Source organism: Notothenia rossii (genome assembly GCF_949606895.1).
Source record: "Notothenia rossii genome assembly, chromosome: 11".
Lineage (NCBI taxonomy): Eukaryota > Metazoa > Chordata > Actinopteri > Perciformes > Nototheniidae > Notothenia > Notothenia rossii.
In genome coordinates, this window is record NC_136910.1 from 20,049,274 (window position 1) to 20,063,591 (window position 14,318).

Consider the following 14,318-nt stretch of genomic DNA (forward strand, 5'->3'; position numbering starts at 1 on the left):
TTGAAAATGTTGGCTATAGCTAATAGGAGTAAGAGAAAATGTAGCTAGCTAGCTATCTTATAAACGTACTGTAACGGACTGGTTATAATGTTGATGTTTGTTGTTTAGAGTTTGTATACATTTTACAGAGTGTCAGTGAACGTGCCACTGTTTTGATGGACGGTTCTTGTGACCTGTAGCTGTGGGTTTGGGTGGGAGAGTGTTGTCTGGTTGGTTGGGGCTGGAAGAGGGAGGTTCCTGGCGAGAGGGACGCGGGAAGCTAGGAGAGAGCTAGCGGGAGACGTGACGGAGTGTGACGGAGTGTGAGAATACGACAGGGTTAGAGGAATGTTTTGGCTTGGTTATGGCCAACAGTAACCTGTGATCTGTACAATAAACTCCCGGATAAAGGACAAACTAAGCCTCCCTGTGTTCCTGTAGCGAGACGCTACATTTGGTGTCAGAAGTAAAAGTTCAACTCGGATTAACGCAGTGGTTCTCAAACTTTTTCTGTCATTCCCCATTTTGAACAGGTGGGCCTTTTCAAGCCCCATCTGTTCCTCATCGCTCCAATAAAATGGTAGGCCAAGCTTAACATTGTCAAATGTATCGTTCTATAACAGGGGTCTCCAACCTTTTTTAGGATGAGAGCTACTTTCAAAAAATATAACAAGTCTTGAGCTACTTTTACTCCTCTTTTTTTGTTTTTTTGTGCTGTATATATTTAGCACATTTGAACATTATTATATGCTTACCTTTAACCTTTGTGTGCTGTTTGGGTCTGTGGGACCCGTTTTCAATATTTGTTTACTAAAAGAAAATGTATGCAATTTAATTATTTTAACCTGCTATATTTGGGGGTGGACCTCACCTCCTCTAGGGGGGTCCGGGGGCATGCACCCCCGGGAAGATCTTTTTAAAAATGTTGAAGTGAAAAGCATCAATCTGGTGCACTTTGAGCACAAAATGAATTTATGGATACAGCTCTCAGTCTCAACACTCAGATGAACGGGAGCTGTATACTTTTCAATAATCCAAACATCTTTAGAATATGATCACAACCAATAACAAATAATTTAAACTTGTTTATTCTTATCTTATGTCACCTAGTTAGCATTCTTTCTTTTTATTTATGCATATTTTACTAATCACTCCCCTTCTAAACTTTTTTATTTTTTTTACTGTCCTATAGCACACATTGGAATGATGTCTTACTTTATTTTTTACACCTTGGCTATATTAAATAGATAAATGTGTGCTCTCTCTAGCTCTCTCGCTCTCTCTCTCTGTCTCGCTCGCTCACAGAGGCTGTGTGCTCCTCCGTGGCGATGACGGCTTGCGTTAAAAAATTAGAATAAACAGGCCTATTTGTAAAGTAGGGGGACAAAAACGGGATTTCGAAAAGTGTCACGGTTAAACTCCTTGTGAAGTGGTGAGGTGCCGCTCCACATTGCTTTTCTTCCCGACTGCAACGCTGTAAATGATTTTGGTTTCAGTTGTGTGTGTGTGAGCAGGCTCGGATTGGCCATCGGGAGATTCGAGACTTTTCCCGGTGGGCCGCTGCCTTTGGTGGGCCGCTGGCTCTGACATAGGTGGGCCTTGGACTTTCACAGCGCCGGTACCGCACCCGCCGCCGCAAACACCCGCCGTTGCGAGGCTCCAGCGGATCCGGCGCTATGAAAGTCCACCGCCGTTGCAAGTCTCCGGCTGTAACAGTCCACTAACGCCCGCGAGGACCCAGGTTCGATTCCGGCCTGAGGTCCAAAAAATTAATGAAAAAAAAACAAACTCCCGTTCATCGCGTCCATTCGCGACCCACCTATCACATCTCTGCGCCCCACCAGTGGGGCGCGCCCCACACTTTGAGAAACGCTGGATTAACAGCAGCTAACTAGCGGCGTGCTACAGTGATTGCTGCCATACAGTCTACAGGCCGTTTCTCAATCACGAGGAAACTGGCTTCCAAGCCAATATTTCAAGGATACTACGTCATCGAGTGCCGCCGAAGGACTGTTCCAATCTCCAGCATACTTGGAATTCCACCGAGGCCGCATCCTTGGTTTGGGGGTAATTTCGAGGCTGCACATGGGTAGACTTCGCGTCCTTCAATGCTTTGCGCACGGACCAATTTCCCCAAATCTGTGGCGGGAAATGTAAGGCGGGGCCTCTCATATGACGCACAGAGACAATGGGCAGGCACGAGTCAACACCATGGATGTATAATAAGAACTGGATACAGCGTGGGAGGCGGGGCCTCATTCATTCCTATGAGAGTTGCTCATTGGCGCATGATGATAAAATGGCCTAACTTTTGAGAGAGCGAAACGTCACAGATTACCTGGCATGCCTGAGAAGTACCCGTATGTGCGCTCATAGAGCATGCGCAACTTTAACCAAAATGCTCGTTCACATCAAGCACGTCAATTTGCGTACACGTAACAGCACCGCACGTTCATGACAGCATGGTAATGGCTTGTTTTTATGATGGATTTGATATTAACGAGGCGGCAGTTAGCAGCTAGCTAGTACAGAGGTGGGGACTCGAGTCACATGACTTGACTCGAGTCAGACTCGCATATTTTCTGACTTGAGACTTGCTTGACTAACATTGATAAAAGACTTGACTTTGACTTGGTATTTATGACTTGAGACTTGACTTAAGCTTGAGATAGATGACTTGAAAGGACTTGACTGTTTAAAATTAAATATTTGCGTTTTTTTTTGTAGTGAGATATTACGTTTAGTTTAAAAAAAAAACGTGATTATAGCATCATGCGCGCAAACCTGGCAACCCACTAGAAGGCAGGAGTCTCAGCTAACATGGTAGCGGCTAGCTTTACTCCAAAAATAGTGAAGTTTGGATTCAAGGATTATTTTGTCGATGACGGTAATAAGAAGAAAACAGCGGTATGCAGGGTCTGCAGCATAAAGATCAGTGACACGACCACCACAACATCCAACTTCATTTGTCACTACAAAAAACCCCACAGAGAAAGGTGCGTGCACGTGTTGTGTTAGCTAGAAAGCTAACGTTAAGTTTAAGCTCCATTAGACTTGGTTTCAAATCGATTAAGCATTGCAAAGAGAAGACAAAACGGTAAATTAACACTAGAACCGCCAAGGGATTCATTTTGACTAACCCTGATACTGACGGGCTGTTAGGAGAGAGAGAGAGAGAGAGAGAGAGAGAGAGAGAGAGAGAGAGAGAGAAGCCTCGTTTGTTTCCCCTGTGTTATTATCAGAAGTTACTGTACACTTTTGAATAATGTAGTTCATCTACTTTTAGTAGTTTGTTTAAATGTTTTATTTATGTTGTTTTTGTTTGTAGAAGTGCATCATTCCTTGATTTATTGTAAAATGAACTTTTTGATCTGTTATGATGATAAACTGAAGCAATTTCTAAATTAACCCAATTAACTGAGTTTTAAATCGCCCTACTTAGTTTATTAGGAAATTATGAAGAGGAACAAATTAAATGATTTGAAAATGATATCTATGTAGGTGCTGACGCTGTTGGCGGTTCTAGTGTTAACAGAAATTTAAATTAAATATGTGTAATGGCAAAGGCCATATATGATTTTCTTACCTGGAATTCGGCCTTTTTGAACAGACTTTTTGATTGAGTCCTAGCTATATTGTCTGCAGTTCTAGGGTTAATATGAATCTAATATGACTGTCATCGGTCTAAATTAGATTTCAAATGATTAACTGCGTATGTAATGAAGATCATAGTGTGGGTTGAATCCATTTTCATAACCACTGTCTTTTAACTGATTTAAATGCAGAAACTGGGCTTATTCATCAGAATTTTGTATGACTTGACTTGACCTGAGCAATGACTTGACTTGACTTGCTTGACTCTCACCACAGTGACTTGGGACTTGCTTGAGTTGTAGGTCAAGATTTGAGACTTGCTCATGACTTGCACATGTAGGACTTACTCCCACCTCTGAGCTAGTAATTATGCTAATGTGCACATCGATCGTTATGTACTTATATTACGCTGTAACAGGATCTAGTGATATCCAAGCAACAGCTTAATTTAGCATGAAAGAATTATTGCACTGTATATATATATATATATTAGTGGCGGGCATAGATTAATTTTTTTAATCTAGATTAATCTCACTGTATTCTTGGAATTAATCTAGATTAATCTAGATTAAAACGGCTCATTTGAATTCTGCCGAAGGCATTCAGAATATGTGTGCTACCCAAATAATGACTAAAAGTAAGTCTTTGAGAACGGGTTTCTCAAGCCAGGTGGTGCATTAGACCAGGGGCTCATCTCCAGTTTCCAAAATGCATCACAAACTGCTTGAGAAAGCTGTTCTCTGATAATTGCTGATGAAAATAAATCAATGACAATGAGATGTACTTGTCTTTATTAACTGCTTATTTTTAGTTGAACAGTAGGCCTATATAACAGGTTGTAATGAACTGTTTACAGTCAGTAGCTTTGTGTCAGTCAAAGCTCTATTTCTCCTTCTTCCACCAGTCACTCAGGCAGACCAGTTTGTTCACATTTTCTGGTGACAAACAAGCTCTCCTCTTCTGCACAATATGGCCTGCTAAAGAAAAAAGTCTCTCGCATGGGACAGTTGTGGCAGGAGTCCCCAAGTATTTACGGGCAATTTGGGCCATCTTACCATAGACAGCAGTGTGCTCCGACCACCACTTCAGTGGACACTGATCTAGACTGGCACTGGGCTCTACCTTGTACCTCTCCACTGTACTATCTTCTGGTGTCTCCTCATCTGATTCTGAGTCGGATCCCATCAGTAGCAGGGCTGTTTTCTTCTTGGGTGGCTCAGGGTTCTCCTCCCTGAGTGGCTGCAAAGCAGGTTCTTCTCCCTTCATCAACGCACTTAGCTTTGCCCACACTGGCTCCCTCTCTGCTCTGGGCAAGCACTTGAGGTCCTTAAATCGTGGATCTAGAGCAGTCGCCACCTTTGATGAATAAAAAATAATAATTATTGATTGATGAAAATGTCACTTTCCAAATCCAACTTCCATATTTCTTCATGACTTATTCATCTGGCTTTACAGTCTATTATGGTCATACAATGTAGTTATCTTCTGGTCACTCTGACATACCTTAAGCCATTCCAGGTTTATTTTCTCCCTCCGCTGGTTGAGGTCCTTGATGAAGGCAGCCTTGAATCGCACAATATAGGCAGGATCATCATCTGAGATGTTCATCGCGTGCTGGAGGTGGCACAGGGCAGGTAGAACCACAGAGCAGGATACATACTTATCTCCACCAAGGAGCTCAGTGATGTACCTACAGACAGACAGACAGACAGACAGACAGACAGACAGACAGATTATTATTATTATTATTATTATTGTTATTGCTCCACCTCTTACTTCTCTTTTTAACCTCTCCCTCAGCACAAATACAATTCCTAAAGTATGGAAGTCTGCTTATGTCCTGCCTCTACTGAAAGGAGGGGAGGCAACTATTTTAAATAACTATAGGCCAATCTCTAAATTGTCAGTTTTGGCTAAGGTACTCGAACGACTTCTGAGTGAACAAGTAAAGGAGTTTTTATGTATAAATGATATCCTGTCTAAACATCAGTCAGGCTTCAGGAAGAAACATAGCACCATCACTGCAAAAATGAAAGTGGTAAATGATATTACTAGTATGCTAGATAATAAACAGAGTTGTGCAGCTCTGTTTATTGACCTTTCCAAAGCGTTTGACACCGTTGATCATCGCGTCTTAAAACAGAGGCTACTCAGTACTGGCATATCCAGCCATGCAGTGGGGTGGTTTGTGAACTACCTCTATGAAAGGTCCCAATGTGTTCACTTTGATGGGCTGTCTTCTGAGTGGTTAAACATTGCTAATGGTGTTCCTCAAGGTTCTGTTTTAGGTCCACTTTTATTCTCCATATATATCAACAGTTTAGGTGAAAATGTGGATGAAGCTACTTTACATTTTTATGCGGACGATACCGTGATGTATTGTGCAGGTCCCTCCATTCAGGAGGCGGTTGTTAAATTACAGGCTGTTTTTAACATTATTCAGACTCAGCTCTCTGAACTAAAGCTTCTTTTAAATATGGATAAAACCAAGATAATGCTCTTTTCAAAAGCTAAAAAGACACCAGAGCCTGTTTTAGATATTGTATCAACGCAAGGAACAAAACTTGAAGTTGTTGCCTGTTACAAATACCTTGGTATCTTGCTTGATGACTGTCTCTCTTTTAAACTTCATGTCAATAACCTGCTTAAAAAACTGAGGGTTAGGCTAGGTTTCTTTTTCAGGAATAAGTCCTGTTTCTCGCTTGAGGCCAGGAAAAGGCTAGTCACTGTGACCTTTTTACCTGTGCTATGGTGATCTGCTGTATATGAATGCACCTGCCAACTACCTGAGCAAACTAGATGCTGCGTATCATAGTGCTCTGAGATTTGTCACAAACTGTAAAGCACTTACTCATCACTGTACATTGTATACCAAGGCAGGTTTACCATCACTCACTGTACGGAGGCTCAGTCACTGGTACACTTTTATCTATAAAGCTATGTTGGGCAAACTCCCGTATTATATCTGTTCATTGATAAAGCAGAAAGTTGCAAGCAGTTATTGTCTGCGATCACAGGATATAGTCTTGTTAGATGTGCCAAGAGTAAGGACTGTCTTAGGTAAGACAGCTTTTATGTGCGCAGCTCCACTTGCTTGGAACAGTCTACAGGCAAAATTGAAATTGAGCATTTTTATTTCTCTGAATGTATTTAAGGCATGTCTAAATGAAATGCTTTCTGACACTCTGGGTATTTGTAAATGTTGAATATGTAAATATGATATCCTCTGTTGTTTGTATGTTGTTTTTATGTTTCATGTGGAACTAAATGATGCAGGTCTCCCTTGTAAATGAGATCGATGATCTCAAGGGACCAATCTGTCTAAATAAAGGTTTGAAATTAAATTAAATGAGACAGACAGACAGACAGACACACAGCAAAAAATTATTAGTGACAGATTAATTTAACTCAGATTACACATTTAAGGGCAGGTGTTTCTTACATACAAAGTGACATTTAAAAACTTGTATGCCAATTCATGAACACACTATCTTTGTAGACCATACCTGCATGGCTCCAGCAGTTTCTCTAGCTTTGCCAACTTCTCATAATCCGCATTTGTTGGGAGGGCCAGGTTGTGCTTCTGCAGCGACAGCGTTGTGTGCAGTGCGTCTCTGTTGCGCCTCACACGCTTTATCATCTCAAGAGTGGAATTCCAACGTGTTGGAACATCTTGCACGAGTGACTCCTTAACTTGTCCAAGGGAGGATTGTTGGACATTTAGCTCGTCTGAGTTGGCCGGACTGTGTTTGAAATGTCCGACCACTTTACGGCACTTGGCCAGTGCACCATCAAAACCATCTTCCCGAAGTGACATTACAATAGCTCTCTGTACAACATGCGCAACACAGGGCAAGTGCTCGAATGGAAGTATCCTCCCTGCTGCCACCATATTAGGAGCGCTATCTGTTCCAATAGTGCTTATTTTGTCAGTTATCCCCCACTGATTAGCGACGTCGAGGAACTGCCTTGCACACGCTTCTGCAAAGTGACGCTCCTCTGTTTTCATCACACCTAACGGACAGACAAAGTAAATTAGAATAATTTCACTACTAGTAGTAAACAACTAGCAATTATCAAGAAGCAAACATAACGTGGTGGTAATTAAAAGGCTACGAAATTAAATTATGTAATTTAAAATGACATAACGTAGCATACCTAAAGCGAAGGAGTGAAGTTCCCAGCTAGCATCGATGAGGTGTACTGTAACGCCGAGGTAGTTGTCGTTGTTAACGGACGTCCAATGGTCCCCAGTCAGTGCTACAGACCTCGCCTCTACCATCTTCTCAACTTTCGTAGCTTTCTCTTCTGCGTGCTGGTCATGTATTCTCCTCATGATAGTTCGCCTCGCAGGTAGTTTGTAAGATGGGTCACCTGTGGCCGCCTGGAGAACAAGCTCGAGCCCGTCATCTTCAACTACGCTAATGGGCCTGCAGCTGGTGGCAATCCACTGAGCGAGGAGACTAGTTAGCTTGGCTGATAGAGCTGTGCTGACGGGCTTGCCTCGGTTGCACTCAAACATAGTTGTTTGACGACGAGTCTTCCCCCGCGCTACATCAATGCTTGGCCCGGCATCTTCCGCATTAGCTAAGGGATGCTTTGCGTTTAGGTGGTACTTGAGACTGGATGAACTCCTACAGTAAACTAATTCCGCATTGCACAAGGTGCAAACAACCTTATTTTTGTCGAGGTTTCCATCGGGAAGCTTCTTAAAAATAAATTTCCCCTGAAGCAAACCCGGCGGCTTCATACCTGCTGTATCCATGTTAGCATGTCACGTTTAATGTGGCTGATTTGACCGGGGTCAGATCCATAGACAGTAGAAGAAACACAGGTCAAAGACTCGATCTCGCCCCCTACAGTGCAATTCGGCTAGGTATACATCCGCGCTAAATTATCAAGGTGAAAGTCATCATAGCTTGCGTAGTATAGACCCAGCTCCCAACCCAACTTTGAGAATAGATTAACGGCGATATTTTTTTTTATCGCCGACAAGAGTCTCACGTTAACGCAGCACTAATATATATATATATGTATATTAATATTAGGGCTGTCAAACGATTAACATTTTTAATCAGATTAATCACAGCTTAAAAATTAATTAATCATGATTAATCACCATTCGAACTATGTCCAAAATATGCCATTTCTTTATGTATATTGTTGTGGGAATGGAAATATAAATGAAAGAAGGCGGGTATATCCATTTAACATAGGCCTACAGTATGTATGTTTATTAGGGATGTAACGATATACCGAATATCGCGGTATCGCGGTAAATAGACTTCCCAATACCGTCGTGAGACTGACAAAATCTACCGCGATTTTTAAATAAAAAAAATAAAAAATGTAAACACTTTTTTTTTTTAAACCTTTATTTAACCAGGTGGTCCCATTGAGATCATCGATCTCTTTTTCAATAGAGACCTGTCCAACATGGCAGCAAGTAGGTTACCACATGAAAATAAAACAACAGATAACACAAAAGGACATCGTATCTACAGGGCCACATTTACACACCTAGAGACATGTACCAACCATATATTTATATCTCGCCATGTCAATAAACCTTTTCGCTGTCCGTCATTTTGACAGAAAGGATTGTAAAATATCCGTCATCATCCCTTATTACCCGTCGGGTCTGAACAGTTCACGATAGAGCATGCTCGTGAACTGTCAACGGGGGGGGGGGCGGTGTTATGCCGTGTGTGCATGCACCTCGCGGGACGCGCACAGCGTAAAGCAAAACCTCCCAGACATGTATTGATCTGTGCGGCAAAGTACGGTTTGGAAACTATATAATTTCCTTTTGGAGGGCATGCATAACCCGGCATAACACATGAGCCTGGATGCGGGGAAACGTTGGCGCTGTTCCGAGTTTGTTCTAATCTGTCAAAATGACAGACTGCTTTCAGATTTTTCCGTCATTGTTAAATAAAATATTCGGTTAACGCGACCACTGGTGTCCCAGCAACATCAGTACCAAGCGAGAGAGTTTTTTCCAGAGCAGGGGATATTGTAAATGCCCAAACATCCCAGTTTATAAATACCTGGAAATGTGGACATTCTCATATTCCTAAAAACCTGTCTGATGATGCTGAGTGAGTGACTAGTGAGTTTGAGTTGAGTTACTTGAAAAACTAAAGTGAAACTTGATTTATTTTATTGCAGGGTCTGATGATTAAATGTCCTTGTTTATTTGTGAGATGCAGTGGCATAAAGAAAATGCTTACTTTCTTTGGTAGTACTAGTAGGTAAAAAAACACTGGTTTTCTTGTTCCAGTCTGTTACTGTCACTTTGTTTTTGACACTTTAAAATACTGCTATCCTACAAAAATGCTGTAAAAATCTGATTTATTATGTAATAGAAAAACATTTTCCGAGTAGAAAAATGTTTTATTGAAAAAAAAATTATGATTTTTTTTCCCTTCCCTTTATTATTCAATATCGCGATAAATACCGTACCGTGGACTTGTTGTCGAGATATTATCGTACCGTGAGTTGTTGGTATCGTTACATCCCTAATGTTTATTATAACATTGTTCTGTGTGCCAAAATGAGAGACAGCCCACACACCTCTCGACATTGCCCGATGGCCCGGGGCCATCTAGTATTTAGCTCGGGCAATGAAGCCTCACCTGCTGGTTGCCCGATCGGGCAATCTATTATGCCAGTGTCATGCAGCTTGCGGATCCAGTAATGAGTGACCCAACAGTGAAATTAAACATATCTATAACTAGTTACGGTAGTTTGAGAGGTAATTAAAATAGCCACGTGTGATATTCTAACCTGAAGTGTGTGTTTTGTCCGCTCACCGCTGCATGTGATCATGCAGAGCTGCGTGTCGACTCGTCAGCAGCAGCTGACTCTCTCTCCCGTCAGATTAGACTTCACTCGCGTTTATGTCCATATCGATCAGATCAAGCTAGTTCTAGCTAATGATATGACTACCTGCTTATTAAAAGACACCTAAACAATAAGCGTCGCTATGCAACTGGGTGAGGCCACACAGTATAGCGCAGCATTATGCATTTGTTTACATGCCCACCGGAACCCCGAGCCATTACCAACAGATCAACGCACAATCAACCCATACAGCACATCTCTTTCTCCACATTAAGTGTTAGACATTATAATTGACTATTCTTGTCTGTCACATAAGTGGCGCAACTGAAGCGGTATTGCGCTAAAGGGAAATTATTTTGACCGAAGAGATTTAGATTTGCCGGCTAACTGGAACTCTGACGTCGCCATTTTGTGTGCTTCGCGGATGCGCTCGGCTCCTCTCGACTGCTGCTCGGGTCTGCTCGGTCAGCTTCCGGATGAGGAGGCATTCGTTCGACCAACTTACAGTAGATAACATTACAAACATTTTTAACGGGGGCCATAATAGTGTAAATAATGTTTGTTTTGGCAGTTACAACTGAATGTAATGTTTTCTACTTTTTTATATCTGGGAAGGCATTTGCCTTCATCAGATGGAAAGTGAAGATGAAGAATAAAATTGAAATTGTACAATATAATATTGTGGTGGTTCATCTTATAATTCAGTCTAGAGAATGCACCAGACAGCATCTAAGGTCTGCAAAAATCTAAATGTTCTAGGGCAGGGGGTCGGCAACCTTTTTGATATGAAGTGCCATTTAAAAATGTTTTTGTTATCAGCGTGCCAACGATCGAGAATTATCAACGGGGGGGGCGGGGAGCCTCGCTGGAAAGCAGTGTGTGGACCTGATGCCGAATTTAACAAACACATTTAAATAATTGGTTTAAACGGCATAATAATAAGGACGATCGTCCGTTCTGTGATTCTCCAGAGCACACTTGTTATGATATTAGGGTCATGCAGAGTGAGATGAGATCGCTGTCCCTTTAAGAGAGAGAGAGAGAGGGGTGTGGCTTGTGCATGTGTGTTTGTGGATGGAAGAGCGACAGTGAGGGAACGTGTGTATGTTTCTGGAAGTGAAACGAAGAAGCAGAAAAACAGAGGTCTGTGATGTATTTTGTGAAACAGAAGAACAGCTAAATAAATGCAACGGCCTCCCAAGAAGAGCTCGCCTCTCTCCAGTCATTTAAGCTAAAGTGGGTTATTGAACCTGAAGCTTGTTGCTTCTGCCCTCCTCGATACGGTCTGGGAGCCGACAGGAAATTTCATCACACAGATGGCCAGTCCGCCCCTTTGTAGCATATTATTTCGAAGAGAGATGAGCAGATCGCCACTGGGCTTTCAACTAAATACACAGCCACGCAAAAACTGCGGCATTTTTACATCTCATTATGGGTAGGCCTAATGCAATTAGTGAAGTGCTTTCCTCCGTGGTGAAACGATCAGCACTGCACCACGGAGGAAAGCGGCAGAAAGTCGCCTGGAGTAAAGAGAGCGGGGCTGCGTTGCGTGCATGGCTTCCTTCTGCAGGTAACGGGGAGACGCGCTCTGGCGGCGGTCTCGTTCGGGATCCGAAAATACAATTTAAATACTTTGCATACTTATTCCACTTATTCCTAGTGTGCCACTGGTTACGGTGCCGCGTACCAATGCTGGCACGCGTGCCAGGGGTTGCCGACCCCTGTTCTAGGTGTGTCATTTCGTCCGCGCGCATTTTTCAGGGCAATCTCTATTGGGCTCAGGGCCATCTGTAAATTAGCTTAGATGGCCCACAGGGCCATCTCCCAAAATCCTTAATGTCATGCACTGCACCTATCAATCATCAAACCGTGGGGTCTTATCTCATAACGTGTTGTTTTCTATCAAGCGCAAATGTGATTTGTGACACAAGTGACGGTACGCATTTCAGATTGTTGCCGCGCATGCGTACCTGCGTACCAGTTATGTGCACCCCTGTACTACAGCAAAAGTCCGGTTATGGCTAGAAAGGATCCGTCTTGTGTAAATATGACGTCACGTTCTCGTTGTAACTCTTGTTGTGATTGGAGCGGCTCGGAAACACATCTACAGCAGTAACATGCAACATGCACATTAATGCAGAAGCAATATTAATAGACATAATAGTAAAACACTGAAAAACACTGAAAGGGAACATTTTATTGCAACAGGAGCTATCTTGGGACTTTTACTGTGACAACGTTGACTTGCCTGTGAATAAAGAATAAACCATAGTGTTGGTGATCTACAGTGTTGTCATTCTTCTTTGAACAGCAAGACCGCTAACACCCTATTTCAACAATCACACTCCCTGTAATTGACATAATTAATAGATAATTTAGCTTCTCACCATCATTTGCTGTGGCCCACTGATGTTAGTTAACGATCGTAACTGAAAGACTGCCTGCCAAACGTGAACATTCAGCCACGTGACTTGCAAACTCTCGCGAGAGTTTTACACTAGACGGATCCTTTCTAGCCATAACCCAAAAGTATTCTCCGTCGGGACTTCCTGCAACAACACCACGCCGTTATCTTGATTCTGATTGGCCAGAAGACATTATCAAAGATGTTCTATTGAGAAGACGATCACTACGTGACAAAAGTTTTCAAAACCGTTTCTGGTCTTCGGTATTTCCAGACAAGTGGCTACTGAAATCAATCTTACTAACTGCTGTCTGTGCAATTCTCGGCGCGAGTTGGCGGATTTTATTTTGCTTACTTTAACATCATTTTTCATGGTGGGGCTGAGCCATTACTTGGTATGGATGTAGCCTACCCCAGTCATACCCTGGCGCTGCCACTGGTGGGATGTATGGGGCGGGCCATTCTGCACATGCGTTAAATGCATTAAATATTATAACGCAATTAATTCAAAAAAATTAATTACCGCCGTTAACGCGATAATTTTGACAGCATTAATTAATATATATATATATATATATATATATACAGTGCAATAAGCTACTTAGTGCAATAAGAAGCTACAGGGACGTTAATCTAATGTCGGTAATATTAACTTTATTTAATACAACATTTACGGTACAAGATTTAATCATACAGCCCATGTAGTATAATATTTTTAAAATGATGAATTACAGCAAACATGTGCAATATATCCATTATTACAGCTCCGTGGGATGGCAGTGAGACGATATGGGTCCGTTGTTATTGTGCATCTGTCATGTCCAAGAAACTTATTGTGAAAGTTTATTCTTTATGTTAGAGTTGTCATGTCCCTTTGTCTTGTGCTTTATGTCTATACCCTTAATTATTTCTTCCTCTCATTTCAGGCCTCCACGCTCCCCGCCCCTTTTCTGTCTCCTGCGTCCTTGATTATTTTCCCCGCCCTGATTGTTTCCAACTGTGTCCCCTTTACCTGTGTATATATTGTGTTAGCTCCCTCCTGTTAATTGTCAGTTCGTTGTCTCTCGAAGACCACGTATCGGCTTACCTCACGGATCTTTTCACGGACCTTTCACGGACCTATGCTATAGATCGCATTATAGTTTTCCTCGAAAGAGTGGTTTTGTTTTCCTTGTTTTATTACTGTGCAAATTCCAGTAAAGTCTTTATTTTGAAACGCTATCTGAGTCTGAGTTTTGAGTCGTGCAATTGAGTTCATGCCTCAGTGTTCTCCCCTTGACAGTACGAACTGACCATCAAAATGAACTCAGCCGACTCAGATCAGATTAAGAACGCTATCCGTTCTCAGGGCCAACGTCTTGGGCAACAAGAGGAGCGTATGGCCACCATGCAGCAGGGAGTGCAGGATCTAACCAGCAGCCAGGGGGAACTACAAACATCGTTGACGACCCAAGTTAATCTACTGGCAGCAGAGGTTCAGCGTGTGCTCACTCAC

At 42.3% G+C, this 14,318-nt stretch overlaps 2 protein-coding genes across 2 annotated transcripts; both read right to left on the bottom strand.

Annotated features, from left to right (window-relative positions):
* Nucleotides 1-4,353: 4,353 nt before the first annotated feature.
* LOC307025063 (E3 SUMO-protein ligase ZBED1-like) lies at nt 4,354-5,289 on the bottom strand. The gene is made up of 2 exons (XM_079659648.1): nt 5,077-5,289; nt 4,354-4,929 (listed from the first exon to the last, which is right to left on the bottom strand). Exons 1-2 carry the CDS (start codon nt 5,179-5,181, stop codon nt 4,456-4,458), a joined length of 579 nt encoding a protein of 192 aa, XP_079515774.1. The 5' UTR covers nt 5,182-5,289; the 3' UTR covers nt 4,354-4,455.
* Nucleotides 5,290-5,614: 325 nt separating this feature from the next.
* On the bottom strand, nt 5,615-8,570 carry LOC307023508 (E3 SUMO-protein ligase ZBED1-like). Its single transcript, XM_079656803.1, has 2 exons — nt 7,732-8,570; nt 5,615-7,587 (listed from the first exon to the last, which is right to left on the bottom strand). Exons 1-2 carry the CDS (start codon nt 8,336-8,338, stop codon nt 7,061-7,063), a joined length of 1,134 nt encoding a protein of 377 aa, XP_079512929.1. The 5' UTR covers nt 8,339-8,570; the 3' UTR covers nt 5,615-7,060.
* Nucleotides 8,571-14,318: the final 5,748 nt, after the last annotated feature.